We start from the raw sequence: 17,830 nt of genomic DNA, 5'->3' as shown, positions 1-17,830 counted from the left end.
CCTCCAGAAGGAAGCAGACTTGGCCCAATGGACTGGGCGTCTGCCTACCACATGGGAGGGCCACAGTTCAAACCCCGGGCCTCCTTGACCCGTGTGCAGCTGGCCCACGTGCAGTGCTGATGTGCGCAAGGAGGCCCTGCCACGCAGGGGTATCCCCGCGTAGGGGAGCCCCACGCACAAGGAGTGCACCATGTAAGGAGAGCCGCCCAGCGCGAAAGAAAGTGCAGCCTGCCCAGGAATGGCGCTGTACACATGGAGAGCTGACACAACAAGATGACGCAACAAAAAAGAAACACAGATTCCCGGTCCCTCTGATAAGGATAGAAGCGGTCACAGAAGAACACACAGCGAATGGACACAGAGAGCAGACAATTGTGGGGGGTGGGAGAGGGGGAGAAATAAATAAAAAATAAAAAAGAACCCACCAGAGCCTTCAAACAGAGCCAGCAGGTGACTGCCACCTGCTGCAACTGTGAAAGGGCAGAAATGGCCCAGCTTCAGGAGTTTCAAACACCTTAGCTGGCTACAAGGAGGAAACACATGTGACTTCCGCCACTCAGCCGCCCCTGCACTCATTTCTGCTTCACCCTGATCCTTCCGATTCTCAGACTCACAGATGAGAAGAGCAGGGGATGGAGACAGCATGTATAACCAAATTACGGGCAGCAGCGTTTCATTTAAACTGCTATTTGCAGTGAGCCTGGAGGTCTCGAGAAGAGTCAAGAGAGAAAAGGTAGATTATTTGTCTATGAGTTACAGCTAAAGACCAACTCATGAAAGGGGTGGAACCAAGAGAAAGACCATGAAATAAGCTTTGGCTTGGCCTTCCAAAAGCAATTTGTTGGTTTATCCAAATGCTGCAGTCGGAAAATCAGAGCTATTAGCACATGAAAGGCTGTTTACTAAGCGTGACTCTCTGCTGCACTATAATGCATCACCTATGGAAATGCCAGCACTCATCACCTGCCAGGGATTCCAGAATCAAGGCCACCCTTGGCCACTCTGGCTCCAGGGATTCCTAAGGACAGGCAGCCTGTCTGCCTCTGGATCCTCAGCACCTGCGGCTGGCCCACACAGGAATGAACGGATCGAAGACCAGGTCTGTCTAAAAGAAGTGCTGTGAGGCTTTTCAAACATAACTTAAGGATAAGGTGGAGCAGTGGTGTAGGCGCAAGAGGCTGAAGTAAGAGTCAACGTGAATTCTAATCCATCTCTAACTCTCTGCGTGATCTTGAGACCCACGTAGGTCTCAGTGTTTTCACTTAGAAAAATCGAGCAACTGAATTAGTATTCCCCAAAAACTAGGGGGCCATGATCGATACTAAGAAATACATTTTTCATGATGATTAAGTTCACAAAAACAAACACATAACTGAAACTTTCACAAAACAATATTTAACCTGATATGTACAATACACTCTAGTATTTTCTATTCTATTTTTTCATTTAAAAAAAAAAAAAAAAGATGGTCACAACCCCTAACGTGATTTTACAACCCATTAGGGGTAGCAACCCATACTTTGAAAACTCCTTATTTTAGATTACTGGTTCTCCAACCAGCATTCCTTGGAATAGGTTAGGTGTGCCACAGAAAAAAGAAAGCGTCCTGTTTAATAAACCTCTTATTTAGTTAAGGACAAAGACATTATAATGAACTGCATTTCCCAAGCTTATTTGACCATGAAAACTTTTGCCCATATCCAAAAGTAAAGTCCTAACACCTCTGGAAACCGCTCCCAGTTAGGGAACACTGGACTGGATGATTTCAGGGTCTTTTCCACTCTATCATTCTGACACAGGACACTAATTCTCAACACCTTTTCCAGGTGCATGGTACTGAGGGAGGCAAACTCACCTGCACTATCTATGGTTCACTAGGGCAGTGATTTTAAATACCACATCTGATGCTCTAGGGCTGGGAAAATTATATTTTAAAAAATGTTAAGCTCCTCTAGGAATTCTAACGCCCTACCCCTCTCAACTCTGATCTAAAGAATCTGTTAAAACCAAATTTCCCAAAACCAACTGTACAACAGCTCACCAGTCTAGCACATTTCTTTCAGTTTATTCTCTCAAATTTAGTATAATTCCTACATCTGTTTAGATTATTGAGAACTTTCTCACATGTTGCATTCTATCACCCAAAGTAGTTCATTCAACTTGACACATACAAACCAAAACCAGCGGTAGTGCTTCCTTAACATCTCCTACAATCTAAGTCCTGCATTAGCAGATACACCAGTAAGAGCACTATTTTGATAGTATTGGAGAGCTTGATTTTTTTTATACACAAAGGTCAACCAGAACTAGGCAGGCATTTTCTAAAGAAGCTCCACTGCTTCTTCCTCAACAAAATAAAATTAATTCTGTGCCATTTAATTCATCCTTTGACTTGAACATTTTTTTAAAAATATATGCTAATTATATTTATTCAATTTTATTTCATAGATATTTACAACATTGGAGGTTCAGAAGAAAAAGGCCAATAACCAGAACTCTCTTCTTTAAAGAATACACAGTATTAAAGTATAAATAATCCCCAGATCACAAATCAAATCACAAGTTTGAGAAAATACCACATGATTCTCCCCCACTCCATGTTTAATTTTCTACTTTGTCTCAAACAGAAACGATCCTTATACATGTACACACATGCACACACACACCATAATCCTAGTCACTCCCCTCTCACTTCCCTCAACAGCACCTTCATCTATCTATGAGAGTCAGAACCCTCAGTCAGCCTCCTCTCCACCCCTTCCCCCATCCAGTTCCATCCATTTCCCTCCAATTGTTTTGGTTCCCTCTTCTCCATCCCCATTTTCGGACCTTCATTTTCAATGGCTGGGGTCCTTGTACTCACCTCCTAATTGGTCACCCTCCTCATCTCTCCTACCTTCATTTTGCTGTTAAAAAAACCCAAACTGCCTTTTAAAAACTGATATATCTTCGTAGCAGCATTATCCACAATGGCCAAAAAATGGAAACAACCTATGTGTCCATCAACAGATGAATGAACAAAATGTGGTACAGACATACAATGGCATGCTATGCAGCCAAAAAGTGGAATGAAGTTCTGATACATGCTACAACATGGAAGAACCCTGAAAACATTATGCTAGGCCAAACACAAAATGACAAATATTGTTATGATTCTACTTACATGCAATATTTAGAATAAGGATATTCAGAGATAGAAAGATCAGCAGTTAGCAGGGGCCAGGGGAAGGGGGATGATGGGAAGTTATGCTTAGTGGGTCAAGAGTTTCTGTTTTCAGTGATGAAAAAGTTTGAGTAATGTCAGGTGGTGATGGCACCACCACACTGTAAAAATAATTAATGCCACTAAATTGTACAATGAAAAACTGTTAAAATGGCAAATTTTATGATACATGGGAGGAAAGAAAGGAGGGAGGGAGGGAGGGAAGGAGGAAACCCATCTGGAAAAAAATAGTGACACATCATTCCCCTTTCCAAGGCTCAGCTCTTCAATTCTTAGATACTGGAGAATGTTTCCACAGAAGAGAGTGATGGCAAGGTGGTGAAGTACCTAATGACGTGGAAGAGCTCAGCCCCTTGAGAAAGAATAGGGAGCCAGAGTTGTTGGGGTCCCGCTCAACCACCTGAAAGCTTTGTGATCTTGGGGTGCGCTGACCACTTCTCTTAGCCTCAGTTCTCTTAACTGTGAAATAGATCACATCTACCTCATCAGATTCTTACAAGAATTAAGAGAGCCCACATATGTGAAGTCCGTTACACCAAGTCTGGCACATATTAGGCACAACTGTTTGGCCTTCTGCTTCCCACCAAAAATCCAGAATGGTTTAGGTCCAAAGAAGCGTGGACTAAGTTAAAATAAAATTTTTAAAAATTCTTTATAAGCCCATAGTGCTGAAGGGCTTCCTTTCACAGTTCATTTCTTAGAAATCTAAAATATTGAGTGGAAATAGACTTTTGTTTTACTCTGCATCAAAGAGTTGTATTAGAGAAATTCTGGCTGATTATTCTCTAACTTTGACTTCAGCAGCACTGATGATAGAACATGCCACATCTAAGAGGTGGGGACCATAGGGGGTGGCGTGAGAAAGAAGGAACTTCAAAGGACTTTAATAATTCCATTGGAGTTACCACATGTCCATTAAAGGGTTGAGAGGAGCTGCTGGAGCGAGGGCTTCTTAGGCAGGTGGACCGTGGCGTACAGAACCTTCCGCAGAATCCAGGGTCTGCCGCGCCAGACTTGTGCTTTCTGAATATGGGTTTTAAAGTACCAAGAATCAAGAGCCTCATCTTTTAATGGGTAAGGAAGGATAACATTTTGTGACTTTCTTCTTAAAGGATGAAAGTGAAACAGTGAGATTTCCTGGGAGAGAGAAGCAAGATCTGGAGCAGGGAGGAGAGAGGCTTTGTTCTCATCAAAGAAGAAAAAGAATGTAGGGGGGAAAAAGCGAATGAGTTACTGCCAAGATTTAAACACAGATAATGTAACTGGTTGAAAAAGAGCACAATTCAATGTTTTGGCCGGCCTGTGGTGAAAAAAACTTTTCCCATTATGATTAGGGAAGGGAGAGCTCCAGTGCCTTACCTTTCAAGTGCTCTGTGCCACAGGGAGTGCACCGATGAGCAACAGGAGGCTTCTTTGCAAAGGAATAATGAGCAAGACAGAGCTGGAGCAATGCCTGGCCTATGCCACCTTACACACATTTGCATTTTCTATAGTAGCTGCAGAATGCTTAGTCCTCTGACAATATCTGGTGCTTTGGAATCAACAGCCTGGAATCTATCATCTTTCTATCCCAGAATAGCCAGATGGGTCTCAAGAGGTATGGAGAATGGCCCAGTCCAGAGAGAGGGAGGACGCGGGCATGGCGAGAGGCACACTGGGGCCTTGGCCGACAGATGGGGAAGGAGCCAGAAGGCCGGAAATACCACTATTGCCAAATCACTAAATCATCTTTAGAGAGAAGGAATACATAGTTGAGCTTCACCTGCCCCTTCCGTGCATCCTTTTCCTTGTGACAGCAAAGGGGAGGGGGGGTTCCAATTACTTCTGTATTCCCTGAGCAACTAGAAAAAATATCTATTTGTACTGGTCTCATAATTTATTCTCTGCTTTCTCAGAGATATCATTTGATAAATGCCTTCAGAATCTCACCTATGTGCAGGATTCGGTTCACAGCTCTGGGACGGAGAGCATAAAGAAGGTCTTAATCTTTACATATCTTAAATCTAGTGGAAACTACAGAATATAAACCACGAAAGACACCTTACAATGCAAAGCCATACATATAAGGGCCAAACTGGAATGCAGCATGTGTAAAAAACAACGATCAAAAGAAAATCTGGCACTGGCAAGGAAGAAAAAATTAAAAAGGCACTGAATTTCTGGGGGCAGGTGTAAGTGTAAAGCATTTGAAACATCATTTCACTTGATTTAATCCCTAAAGCACTCCTTTGAGACAGGTATTTTTATACCACTAAATAAATGACAAGGCAGAGGTTCGGAGAGTTCAGGTGATTTGTCCCAGGTCACACAGTTAGTGCACGGTCCGGTTTGAAGATCCTTCAGGTCAAGTGTGTGGTTCTCGGAGGTTCTGGCTCCATCCCCGGTCATGAGGAGCTGAGGCCCGGCAAGGCAAAAGTGTCAGCCCAACAGCAGCAAGGCCAACTGCAGGAAGGCCCGGGATGGCGTGCCAGTTTCCTGCCTTCTGCTCTACTAAGGGGGGGGGGATTCTGATAGCAGGGAGCTAGAGGAAAGTTGGGGGAGCCACTTTGGCCCTTTCAGAGCTTAAGGTCTTCATTTTTCTTCCTTCCTGTTTCCCCAGGGGGCTCTTATTCCTGAAGCATCCACCTGCAGGCCCAGCTTGTGTCCGTTCCACAGCAAGCACAGGCACAGAGGGAGGCAGGGCTGGGGGGTCTGAGCACCGGAGAGACGCACCAAAGCCGGGCAAGAACGCCACACCCACTGGGTGGCTCAGCTGGAAAGTTTGAAAAGGTGGCTAAGTGCTGTGACTCAGTTTCTCTAGAGTCAAAAACAAAAGGGGAGAATGACGGCTAGGTCAGAAGCAGCCTAAGCTAAACTTTGCTCTCCCTATATTAAAAAAAATCCTTTCGTGGGGGGAGGAAAGAAAGGAAGAAGGAAGGAGGAAGGGAAGGAGGGAGGGAAGAAAGAGAAAAAAGGAAGGGGGGAAGGCAGGGAGGAAAGAAGGAAGGTTAGCTGATAAAATCCGGCTTATTTTTTTCCCCTGAACGTGTTTATTCCCATTCACATTTATTCTTGTCAAACCAAATAGGGTGTGTGTACTGGGGGTGATGGGGGGCACTGAGTTTGCCCGAGAGCCGTTAGTAAACAGACTTTGACCCCCACTTTCCATTTAAAAGTAGATAAAAACAGACTGAATGTCCCAACTTGGACTACAATGATTAAGCAACTCTATCTAAACAGATAAGGACTAAAAAATCCATGTAAATGGTTTATAGATGTTTTTCCCAGATGACAAAAAAATCAGTAGAAGTTAGCAATTAGCGTGGACTTTCTGAGGCTTCCCACACTCTTTCTACACCTTTCACATATATGCCAGCAGTCTCAGAGACAGTTTGACAAACAATGTACCGTGAATCTTACATAAGAAAAACAAAAGGCTGAAAATGTGATCAGGGCTTTGACCAAAAACATCTAATTCTACAGAAAGGGGACACCAGCTTGGCTTTTGGATGGGTGGGTGTTGCCCTCATTAATTACATGGATAAACAATAGGAAGGAGGTCGGCATGGTTTGATGGACAGCTTTTGGAAATAATCTTCTGCTTGGCAAAACACTGCAGTGATAATTTTATTCACACGGAAGGAAATGCAAAGAAGTGTCACTAAAACAAGGGAGGTAATTATAGGGCATGAATCAAAAAGCTGGATGACACAGAACGAAAAGTAACTGAATTAGCCCCATCACTGTCTTGAAATCTGGACTTAATTTCCAGAAGAACCTGACCTCTCATTTCTAACTAACAAAGCCAGGCATATTTTCCCTGATGTTTTGTTTCCAATCTACATATTGGTCTTGGAGAACTATAAACACCACATTGCTTCACTCAGCTATTGTGGCAACCCAACAGACTAAGCTACATCTTAAAAAGAGAACTTCTCAAGAACTGGAAGGGACAATCTTAAAGATCAACTGGTGCCATTCTCTGAGCAATAATTAAATCTCCTGGGACATCCCTGGCAGCCTTGACGAGCATCCCCAGGGGTAGCTCGTTCTAACTTTGTATCCTTCATCTGCCCATCCACCATGGACCCAGACTTTTAAGGAGCTGTGGTGTTAGATGCTGTTCTCTTAGAGAGACACTTCTTTTAAATTTGGACCCAAATCTATCTTACAATAACTTTTACCCATCAGACCCAAATCCCTCCTGGCCAAAGCTGAAGATGGCTGGGCTTGTTTACCTCCTGAAGAGCATCTTCAGGTCACAAAGAGCAGTTCTTCAATAGTAAGCCATGATCTCCTTGGCCAACACGTTCGCTTTCCTCCTTTTGGAGAAACCTCTTAGTAAGGTCTGAGCTGTACTGAGAGTGGGACTTAGAGGCCATCACATCACTTAATCAAAAACTTATATTAATGGTACCTAAAATTACACACAGTACCTCTTTGACAAACATACTTAGAGCAAACTAATCCTTCCTCCCATTCTACCTTACCCAAATCTTTTACAAATGATGGGTTCCACTGTCTAATATAATAGTATTATACTTCAACGTCTTAATCCCTCCTCTTCTTTCTTAAATCTGTAAAATCCAGAAATATTTTGTAGCGTAACCAAAGTTGGGGGAACGGGAGGCTTAGACATGGTGCTAGGGTTTTATTTTCTATTGTGATGCAAAACGTGCCCATCTTACATTTGCAAAGGAACAAAGACATAGCTCCCTGTTGTTTCACATGGTACACCCTCGATTCCAGGCATTTTTGACAGTTCCTTCATATTTCCAAGATCAGTTTCTTCCCCTGAGAAGATGAGGGGTTCCGCAAATGTGCAGAACGCACCCTACTTTGCACACCTCTCATGGCCCCATTTAACAAGGTCTTGGGATGCTCTGATCTGGTTTCTGCCTAGCCCTCGGCTGGCTCTTTGGACAAGTAAATAAACACTCAGCAAAAATGCCAAGTCCAAGGCTCTGCTGGGTCCATGGGCACTTCAGCCTCCTCCTTCTGACGTAACAGGGACGCAGACTCTCTGTTAGCCATTATTTCAGGAGTGAGGTCAACAGAAATCTCTCAGCAGTAGATGTAAAAAGATGCTAACCTCTGCTATTAGAAAACAAACCAGGACTGATGGCAGCTCAAGAGTGCAGAGGATGAAAAAGTAACTCCACAGGGCTTTTTATTTTACCTAAGAAAACAGATATAATTAGCCCAGCTGCTTATACATTCAACTATCAAAATGAATATGAGAATACAATGAAATTGGATGACTGGGTAGAATATTCATGCAATATGCCTTGTACATAAGTGTGTGAAGATAACTGAGACTGTTTTTCCATTTAAATAAAATAACACAGAATTGGATGAGACGTAAATGTACATGGACAGTGTAACAAAGGCAAAAGACTGAGCTCAGAAATGGTCTATGAGGTCAACTCAGAAATATCACGGAAGTCAAGAGATAATATGCAAATAAAATGATAGTCAACTAGTGGATTTTTAAAGTTCACACTGTAAAGGAGCATTATTTTCTTAAAATGTGCCCCGGCAATTTTTAAACCTTTTCTATTTTATACCCCACCAATTGCTTTAAATGAAGTTTATATATAAAAGTTCCACTATTAGAAAATTTTGTCATTCAATCCAATACGCACTTTACCACATTAACTCAGAACACTCTTCTATATATTTAGTATAATGAAGCTTCATATTTTTTTAAATATTTAACACTCTTTTAAAAAGTACTCTAAGCATAAGTTGCAGTTTAAGCACTATTTTTCAAAGTCCCTAAAACCTCACCCTTTTAAATTAAATGTACACAAATAAATGTACTGAATATGTAGGGCATTAAAAAAAAAAACCACTTATGGTTTCCATCAAATTTTTTGCTTACAAATAAATAAAAGAAGTGTAATAATGATGCGACTAATCTAAAGCCTCACATTCTTTCTTTAGGCTTGACTGAACTAAAACTTGCAATGACACAATAATCGGAACAATTAAACTCTTTCAATGCAAGTTACAACTGATTTTACTGTGACTCTGCCATTCTTCTGCCAACTATTAAATGCACAACACTTTGAATAACTGGAATGAAAGATGTCTTATAAATTAAAAATTTATTGGATCCTATCCAAGCAATGAATAAACTATTCCTTGCTGTGTGCAAATTCAGCACTTTGGGTGGGGAATTAACACTGTTATATTAACAGGCTTAACATTCTAAGGATTTTCTAATCTTCTAATTGTCTAAAAGGATGAGCTCCCTGAACCAACACCTCACTACCTTCACTACTTCCTCCCAAAGCAAGCTACCCTGCCCCCAGCATCCATCTGCCATTTCCAAACTCACTGCCTCAGTCAAACTTACTTACCTGGTGAGGAATAACTGATGATTTCAACAAACTGAATACACGCAGACCGTGCTCTACAATTTCTATATCTTTAACAGTATTACTTTGCTCTGTAGGCATTTAAAAAGTTATAAAGAATAGGCTTAAAGCAAATGAATAGAGCAACTGGCAGGATAAAATAAAACCATTTGCTGAATCAGCACTAAAACCAGCCATTTTCATTAAGATCCTCAATATCAGAAAGGCCAAAATCTTTGGAGAAGCCATTAACGTATTTTCGTACCTCATTAAAAACTGCTATGAAGAAGCAAACAGAAACAAAGAAATAAATGATTTAAGTTTAAATGTCCTGGATTTTGTGTTTTTTGTTTTTTTTTTTTTAAAAAAGGTGAGCACAAAAGAAACTTTCCTGAAATGATCTGGCACTGCATACTTTAGACAAAGTCATCCAAGAAATAAATCTTTTAGACCAGGATCATCAAATGAAAGTCTTGTGCATTTTTATAGCTTCATACAATGTTTCACGCAAGATATAAAATATGATGCGATTAATTTTACAATGAAGTTTTTCTAAAAAGCAAATGGAAGGTGCACTGGAGAAACAAAGGCCCCCTCCAGCAGGATTTCTGGTCATCTACAGCCCAGTCGTGACCTGCCTACCCCATTGATCAGAGGCACTGTAAAATGCACAGATTGCTTGAATTGCCAAGGCAGCATAAAACTACACAGGCCCTGGCTCCCTAATTTAGTATATTTTATTAAATTTCCATTCTCTGAAAATGGATCATCCAGGAAACTCTCAACAAACCATACAATCTGATTAAGTCCAAAACCTGCTCCCCATCCACAGGAAGAGCTGACTGTATTATCTTCTGTAAACTGATGTTGGAGTGGTGGCTAGACCAGAGAAGACATCACATAAGATCCACATATACATATACATATACATATAATGCTTTAAAGCCAACCTGTTGTCATAAGGGGTGCCCACTATTTACAGGATGTTCATTTAGTATTGTCAAATTTTAAAGCCCCCACTGTCAAGTATCAGAATCACAAAACTCAGGAAAGGGTGTAGCTCAAGTGGTTGACTGCCTGCTTGCCATGTTCGAGGTCCCGGGTTCAATCCCCAGTATCTCCTAAAAATAAGTACATCACAAAAATCAACGACACCCAATGGGCAACTAACTTCTCATTTAGCCAATAGACACGAGAAGGTTTAGAAAAGGGTAAGTTCCTAAAAAGCTGGGTGGGAGTGTAACTTGGAACAGAGCATAAAGTTTGGCAATACCTATCCAAAGCATTAAAAATACGTATATCCTTTAACGAGAAATTCCAAGTCTACAAAGAAGGAAAGATGAACAGACCCACTGATACAAAGATAATTCTACTTGCCTCAAGGGTCTGGGCAAGAAGCCCAAATCTACCAGGCCTCCTTCTCCTTCCCAGATCTGGACTCTGAAGGCCATATGTCGGGGACTCCTCAGCAAAGGTCTAGAGTGCCTGAGCAAGCTGGTCTGGCTTGGCTGGCCCAAGTTCCCTGAGCTCAGCCACAAGGTCCCTACAAAGCCTGGTTGAACGCCATTTCACAAAAATGGGGAAAGTTCCAGGAACTGAGGAATCCAAATTACAGTGACATCCCTCATGTGGTGCAGGAGATCTTGCAAAGGATAAGAGAAAAACCAACATCCCCTGATAATGAGCTTTTCAAGTTGCAAAGATAATTCAGCGAGTTCCCCATACACTCCCTCACCCAGCCTCCCTATTGTGAATTCCTTACATTACTATGGTACATTTGCTACAACTAAGGGACCCACATTGGCACAGTAACAAAAGCTCCAAAGTTTATTCGTATTTCACTAGTTCTTCCCTGCTGTCCTCTTTCTGTTCCAGGATCCCACATTACATTGTTTTCACATCCCCTCAGACTCCTCTTGGCGCTGACAGTCTCAAACTTTCCTTGTTTTTGATAACCCTGGCAGTTTTGAGAATGACTGGTCTGAAACTTTGTAGGTTGTCCCTCACTTGGGATTTGTTGGATGTTTTTCTCATGATTAGACAAGGGTTCTGGGGAGGAAGCCACAGAGGTACAGTGCCATTCTCACCACATCCACATGACTTATCACCGTTGATGTGGACTGACGGGTTTCTCCATTACAAAGTTACTTTTCTTTCCCGTTTTACACAGTACTCGCTGGAAGAAGTCAATGGGCAACCCACACTTCAGGAGTGGGGAAGTTATGCTCCTCCTGCTTAAGGACTGAGTATCTACCTAAGTTATTTGGGATTTTTCTGCACTGGAGATTTGCCTCATTTAATTATGTATTCAATCATTTATTTCTATCAGTATGGACTCAAGGATATTCTTGTGTATCTCTAATCCAAAACTGTGTTCTTCATTTTGTTGCTCAAGTTGTCCCAGCTTTGGCCAATGGGAGCTCTTTCAGGTTGGTCCGAGTCCCTTTGTCATGTCCCCCCGCCCCTCGAGTTTTGTTTTTCGAACCACATTTTACTTTCTGCATCTACAGACTTTTACCAGTGAAGTGCCTTACTTGAGAAATATACTAATGTCACTGAGCTTTGCTAAAAACAACGCACAAATTTGGTGTCAAAAGAGGAAAGCATAGAGGACCACCCTAACAAACACCCAATGAGCACACTGGACAGCAGAGGCATGCGTCTATTCATGGCACTATTCAGTGTTACATCTGGAGGCAAACAAGGTGTTGGGGCAGTGTTTTCCGATGCCTCCTTTCTCCTGCCAAGTTTTCAGCCACCTGCAGCTGGGATTAGGATGCTATCTGCCAGGCACACTTGCAAGTACTAGCAATAACCACCCATCTAAGTATAATCACCATCTTCTTCAGCATGCTAAGTACCAACTCTGTGAAAGCCAAACACTTCCCAGGTGCCCTGTGCAGGAACCCTGTGAGGGCCTAAAAGGTGATTCTTACACCACAAGAGACCTGGCCAGATGATGTCGAGTTGGCATTTTTAGTCCCTATTTAATGACTCGCTTTGTCCCAAGTCCATCTTCATGCAGTGGTCTGAAGGCTTAGAATTGAGCTGCATACCACATCATCACAAGTCATACAAATACTGTACAATCCTTACAGTACTTAGAACATTTAGTTCTTTAAACTATGGACACTAAGGCAAACTCTAAGCTTTCAGATGAAGCGACTGCAGTCCCAGGAAAGAGAAAGCAGCCTGTTCCCACAAGGTTAAGACAAGGAAGAGGCAGTGTGAGAATACGATATGTCATCTCACTTCTCATGCACTGACCTTCATGGGGGTGAAATCTAAGCGGCTACATGGATAGATGTGGTAACTTTTTTTTTTTTAAATCTTGGCCAACTGGAAGAAAGAGACTAGAGAGGACAGGGCAGGATTTGAAGTATATGCTAGAAATGATTTTATGACAAAAGCTCTGGTTTGTCTGCATTTTTATGCCTCTATTAAAAGTCAAATGAAGTCATTAAGCTCAGGCCAGTTCAAAAGACCTCTCTTGCAAACCCCAGAGCTCTGCTATAATCCCTCAAATTATTAAATAATTGCTGCACTTCCCTGGGGGTCACATTTGGCAAGAAAATACTGGTCTAAATAAATCAATCATATGATCCAGTGACTAATACTTACGTTCTTCATTTCCTAGAAGCAAAAGAATAGGAAACACTTCTGAGGTCCCAACTGGGGAGGGAAGTGAAGAGTATTCAGTGGGGTCTGCATAGCGGGGGGAGTAGAACGACAAAGGAATAGGAGAATCAGGGAAATGTTTCATTAATTAGTGTCATCTTCTCCACACCCAACCCTGCACGTCAGCATTTCTTTGCTCCAATCCTAGTTCCCTTCCATTTCAGGAATGGTTACAGCCACAAGGAGAAAACCAAGCATATGGCTCTGTCCTTCTGGACCGTTCTACAACATTGGCTTGGCGGCTTTGGAAAATCCCATTCTATCTCCTAAAGCGAGATGACCTCAAGTTGTCATTTCCAATAAGTGTGCTTCCACTGACTTTTATGAAAACAGACCAAAGCTGGTACAACCTTTTTTTAAAAAAAAAAAAAAAACCCAAAAATCCTTCAAACCAACTGTAGTTGCTATGCAGGGTTATTTGTTTCTAAGGCAACAGCGTATATCTAAGTACTAATGGCCTGTCCTTTTGCCAGGCAACAAACAGCCCTGTGATGCAACTGCACCTGTCTCGGTTACGCGTTACTATGGAGACGCTCCAGTTACCATGGCTTCCATCACGCTAATCGCCTAGCAAAGGCAGACATACAGCAGTCTTCTCAGAAAGCCCAGCTGTTCCTCCCTGTCTCTTGTTGAAGACTGATTGTCTACGCCTGTGATGGAATGCTTCTCACTGAGATGCACAAGAACTTCATCAATGTTAGTCCAGAAGACCACTTTGTGCTCTCTCCTGCAGAACAAACATCAGACTAGAAAAGAATCCGCAAAGAGGCAGACTGTGAAACTACTGAAATCTATTTATGAATTCCCGCCATTCCTAACTGACAAAGAGTGACAGACACAGGATAATTTATCTTAAGTGGAATAAAAACATTTCCATACATTTTTAGAAATTATTTTTGTAGGGCTGGGGAATGCATTTCAAACCCAAGCACTAGGTTTAGATAAAATCAATTTTAAAATCTGGCTGTGTGTTACATGGCTGTTTTTTGGAATCTAACATTAATAGGCTTTTTTAAAAAGTGACCAAATACTTATGCTCCTTTAATGATATCAAAAAATGCCACCCATGACCTCACTGTCTCATGAGCGGAGGAACAAAAGCTTCCACAGTTCTCTGCTGTTATCCTTGAAGAGGCAAGTGCCAAGTAACCACAACAAAATGATCACTCAGGAACTCCGTCTACATGGAGACGGGAAATGACAACTTTGTGAACGTCCTTCAGTGAACACCTGTAGAGACACTTTGGTCAGAGGAGACCAAGGTGGAGTGGCTTGCTTGACTCATTTCTGGGCTTTTCACCCAACAAAACATGACACACTGTGATGAGAAAGCTGTCAACTTTCCTTTGTAGATGTTTCTACCTTGGAAGGTATTACCTTATCCATCACGAAGCCTTCTGGAAAGACATTTTTCCAAAGCAGCAGACCAGGTAAGGGTAACGGGAACTGTAGCCAAGGATACACCTTTGAATAATATTTCATTTCTTTCTCATTTATCTGCAGTGACTTTTAAAATCTCATAGAGTCTAATAATTCAGCTTTAGCACCCTTCTCTGCCAAAACAATGCAACTTCCATAGACCTCCCCCACTCCGCGCAAAGAAAGTCTGAATTGCTTACCTTTGATATGCCTGAGGAGACGTGGGTGGTGTGTTGAACACATGTGAGTATGGGTGATAAGGTGTCTTTTTCAAAGCCTGAATTAGATTTTGTCTATACTCTGGGTCTATGCACCACAACGACCCTTTCCCAATACTCTGCAAAGAAAATTGAAACACAAAGGTAAGTATTTTGCAGTGTTTGTGCGTGTATATGTGTGTGTGTATATATAGCTGTTACAACAGTTACTTATTTTGAAAAGCCTTTCAGTTATTTGTTGACTGTTTGCCTGCCTTAAATATTGTACTCTGACAACAGAAGACCATAAAATGCATTTCAATCTTACTCATATTAAGTTTGACAGCCAAAATGAACACATGTGATTACCAAGTTATGCCAATACAATAATATTATAATTTCCTTCTCCTAGCAACTAAAAAAAATCAGAATCCTTTATTATTTTTCAACCTTAAAGAACAAATATATTCCTTTCTAAAAATGAGTTCTGAATTTGTCAGGCTTCAAACGTTGAAAGAAAAAATAAGGGCTGAGACACAGTTACAAACTCCTCCTCTGCTTAAAAAACAAGAGAGTTCTGTTTTGAAACCATATCACGGTACATCAGTACCATTTCACAAAAACAGAAAAGTAATCCACTTGTTTTTTCCAACTCAGTCATAAAAGAACAACATTTAAGCTCGGAATGGAATTCTGTAATTACCCTCCCCAAGAAACAAAAGAACTCAGGCAGCCATGGTCAACCTAAGCCAGAAGCCAATATTTATTTTTCAGATTCCTCAGTTTGCAGCAATCTGCTCCAGTTCTAACGAGCTGAATGTTTGGACGTCAATCTGAACAATGAAAATTTTCTCCTACTGGTCCAGTGGGACTGGCTCTGAGGCCCACTTTTGATTGGAGGCTCTTGGTCTGTAGGCATTTTACTTTAAAAAAGCTTCAAGCCCTTCCTCTGATGCCCATTGGAACTGGCAGCAGGCCGATGGGCAGTCACTGCTACCAGTGCATGCTTTCAAGTGACCAAAAGTACCCAACTGTTTGATAAGGGTCTTTTGTAAATATTTACTGATTTGGAGAGAAAAGAAGTTAAATTACACAAACCCGTGCCCACCCCATGCTTTCAGCCAACAGACTCTCTTATTTTCAGAACAATTGTCCTACAGAAAGATCGATGTGTCCTCCTACATTTAGAAAGCAAATAAAATTGTTTAACTTGGGGACAAAGGGGGGTAGGGGTGTCCAAGAAAATCCTTCTGCAGAACCAGAAATACTTAATCCTTAAAATCTTTAGAGACTTTTTAAAATGTATGTATTTTAGCTATCATTTCATCAAATGGTATACTTACCAATCTTATTCTCACAGCCCATTAAAATACTTTACTATAAACAACATCAGCAAGCAGCGTGACTGGAATTAACTCTTTCTAGTGTGCTGAGACTAGGAGAATTGCTCAAAGCCATGGCCAGCGGCTGGAATCTCTTGACATGCCCCCAGCCACCCCGAGACTCAGGCCTGCCCACAGACCACGGTCCGGGGCAGGACCACCGCTTTCTCCATCGAACATCAAAGTTGCATCACTGGGGGCTTTAAGGAAGTCCATGTCCGCATATGGCCTTTCCTTTCGGGCACACATTTTCAAGCCCACAATCATAGTTCAGAGAGGGTGGTCGACTTTCCACATGAAGCAGGCAGGCCACCAAATCATCTAGCCAGGGAGCCCAGGCCTTTTCTTTGGTAAAAAGCCGGGTAGCACACTTTTTAGAGGAACGCCAAAAGCTAAGGGATCCTGGAGAGGAATGCAGGGGGAGGGGAAGTGGGGAGACCAGGAGTCACCCTATTTGTATAACATAAAACAAACCACAAAAGCCAGTCGGCTTCTCAATGGTAGGGTCCTGGCCTGAGCCCACCCAAGGCCCTGGGGGGGACCCTGAGCCAGCCCAACCCACCTTTCTGATCCGCTTGAACACAAGGCCCCATTCCAGCCACACAAGTCTGAGCTACACAGGGGGACCGCAGCCCGATACACAGCCCAATTATTTCTGCCATGAGATTATCCTGGTCCTGGGAACCTAAGGCTTTTGTTTGCAACAAGGTGGCTTTCTGGGTGGGGCTGTTTAATCTTACCCTGAATAAAAATACTGCAAAGAAATGAAGGACAACAGACCCTCTTAGGGAATAACAATAAGCCCTGGCCTCCATATCTGCTATTTACAAAAACCAAACTGAATTAAACTTCAGGGCTCCACAGGACAACCCACGAGGTAGGCCAAGCCAGGTGCAGGCAGGTGGGGTCCTGGGAAGACCAGGAGCTGCCAGACAAAGACCTTTCCTGTGTGGTGTCGGACAAATCGCAGCACCTTAGGGAAGTCTTGGCTTCTCTTTGGTAAAACACAGACCCCTGAGGATTGGCACGAGGCCGAGACATGGTGTGATGCTGGACATTGGGATAGCTTGGTACCAAGAGGTACCCAACCGATGGCAAGAACATCATGAAGAACTCCTTTTCGGTGGAAGAAATGGAACTGAGCTGGCTGTCCAGTGACTCTCATTAAATCAAATCCGATTTTCTGAAAGCTATCCATTATAAAAGCACTACGTTCCAACAGCGGCAGCGGGAAGGGTCTCCAGCAAACTGACGTGACAAACAGAGTGAAAGGGCTGTCTACCCACGCGTGCAGTAGGCCCTGGCTTAGAGAATGGACTCTGAAGAGCTTTTCTGCATTCTTAGACACTCCCTTATTTTCCATAGACCCCCATCGGCCCTCTATGTTTCCTCCTTGTTTGAAGAACCCCTATCGCAGATTTATAACCTTCTGCCCAGGTCTTTGCACAGTCAGTGATCATGGAGCTGAGGTTTAATTTCAAACTTGCACAACACAAGGGACCACCTCACAATATTCATTAACTGGAGAAATTTCCCCAGGCTTTGGATCCTGAGAAAGGGCTCCTACCTTGATCGGTTCTGCATTTTACA

At 42.4% G+C, this 17,830-nt stretch overlaps 1 protein-coding gene across 4 annotated transcripts in view; it reads right to left on the bottom strand.

The window, feature by feature from the left end:
- Positions 1–17,830, bottom strand: part of FOXN3 (forkhead box N3) — a 389,249-nt gene that overhangs the window by 152,744 nt on the left and 218,675 nt on the right. For all 4 annotated transcript variants that reach the window (XM_058292566.2, XM_058292581.2, XM_058292573.2 and 1 more), the window contains one exon: positions 14,862–14,998. In XM_058292566.2, the coding sequence (XP_058148549.1) occupies positions 14,862–14,998 (137 nt within the window). The remainder of the gene's footprint in view (positions 1–14,861; positions 14,999–17,830) is intronic.

This window comes from Dasypus novemcinctus, chromosome 3 (genome assembly GCF_030445035.2).
Source record: "Dasypus novemcinctus isolate mDasNov1 chromosome 3, mDasNov1.1.hap2, whole genome shotgun sequence".
NCBI classification, from domain to species: Eukaryota; Metazoa; Chordata; class Mammalia; order Cingulata; family Dasypodidae; genus Dasypus; species Dasypus novemcinctus.
This window is presented reverse-complemented; position numbering and strand designations above follow the sequence as displayed.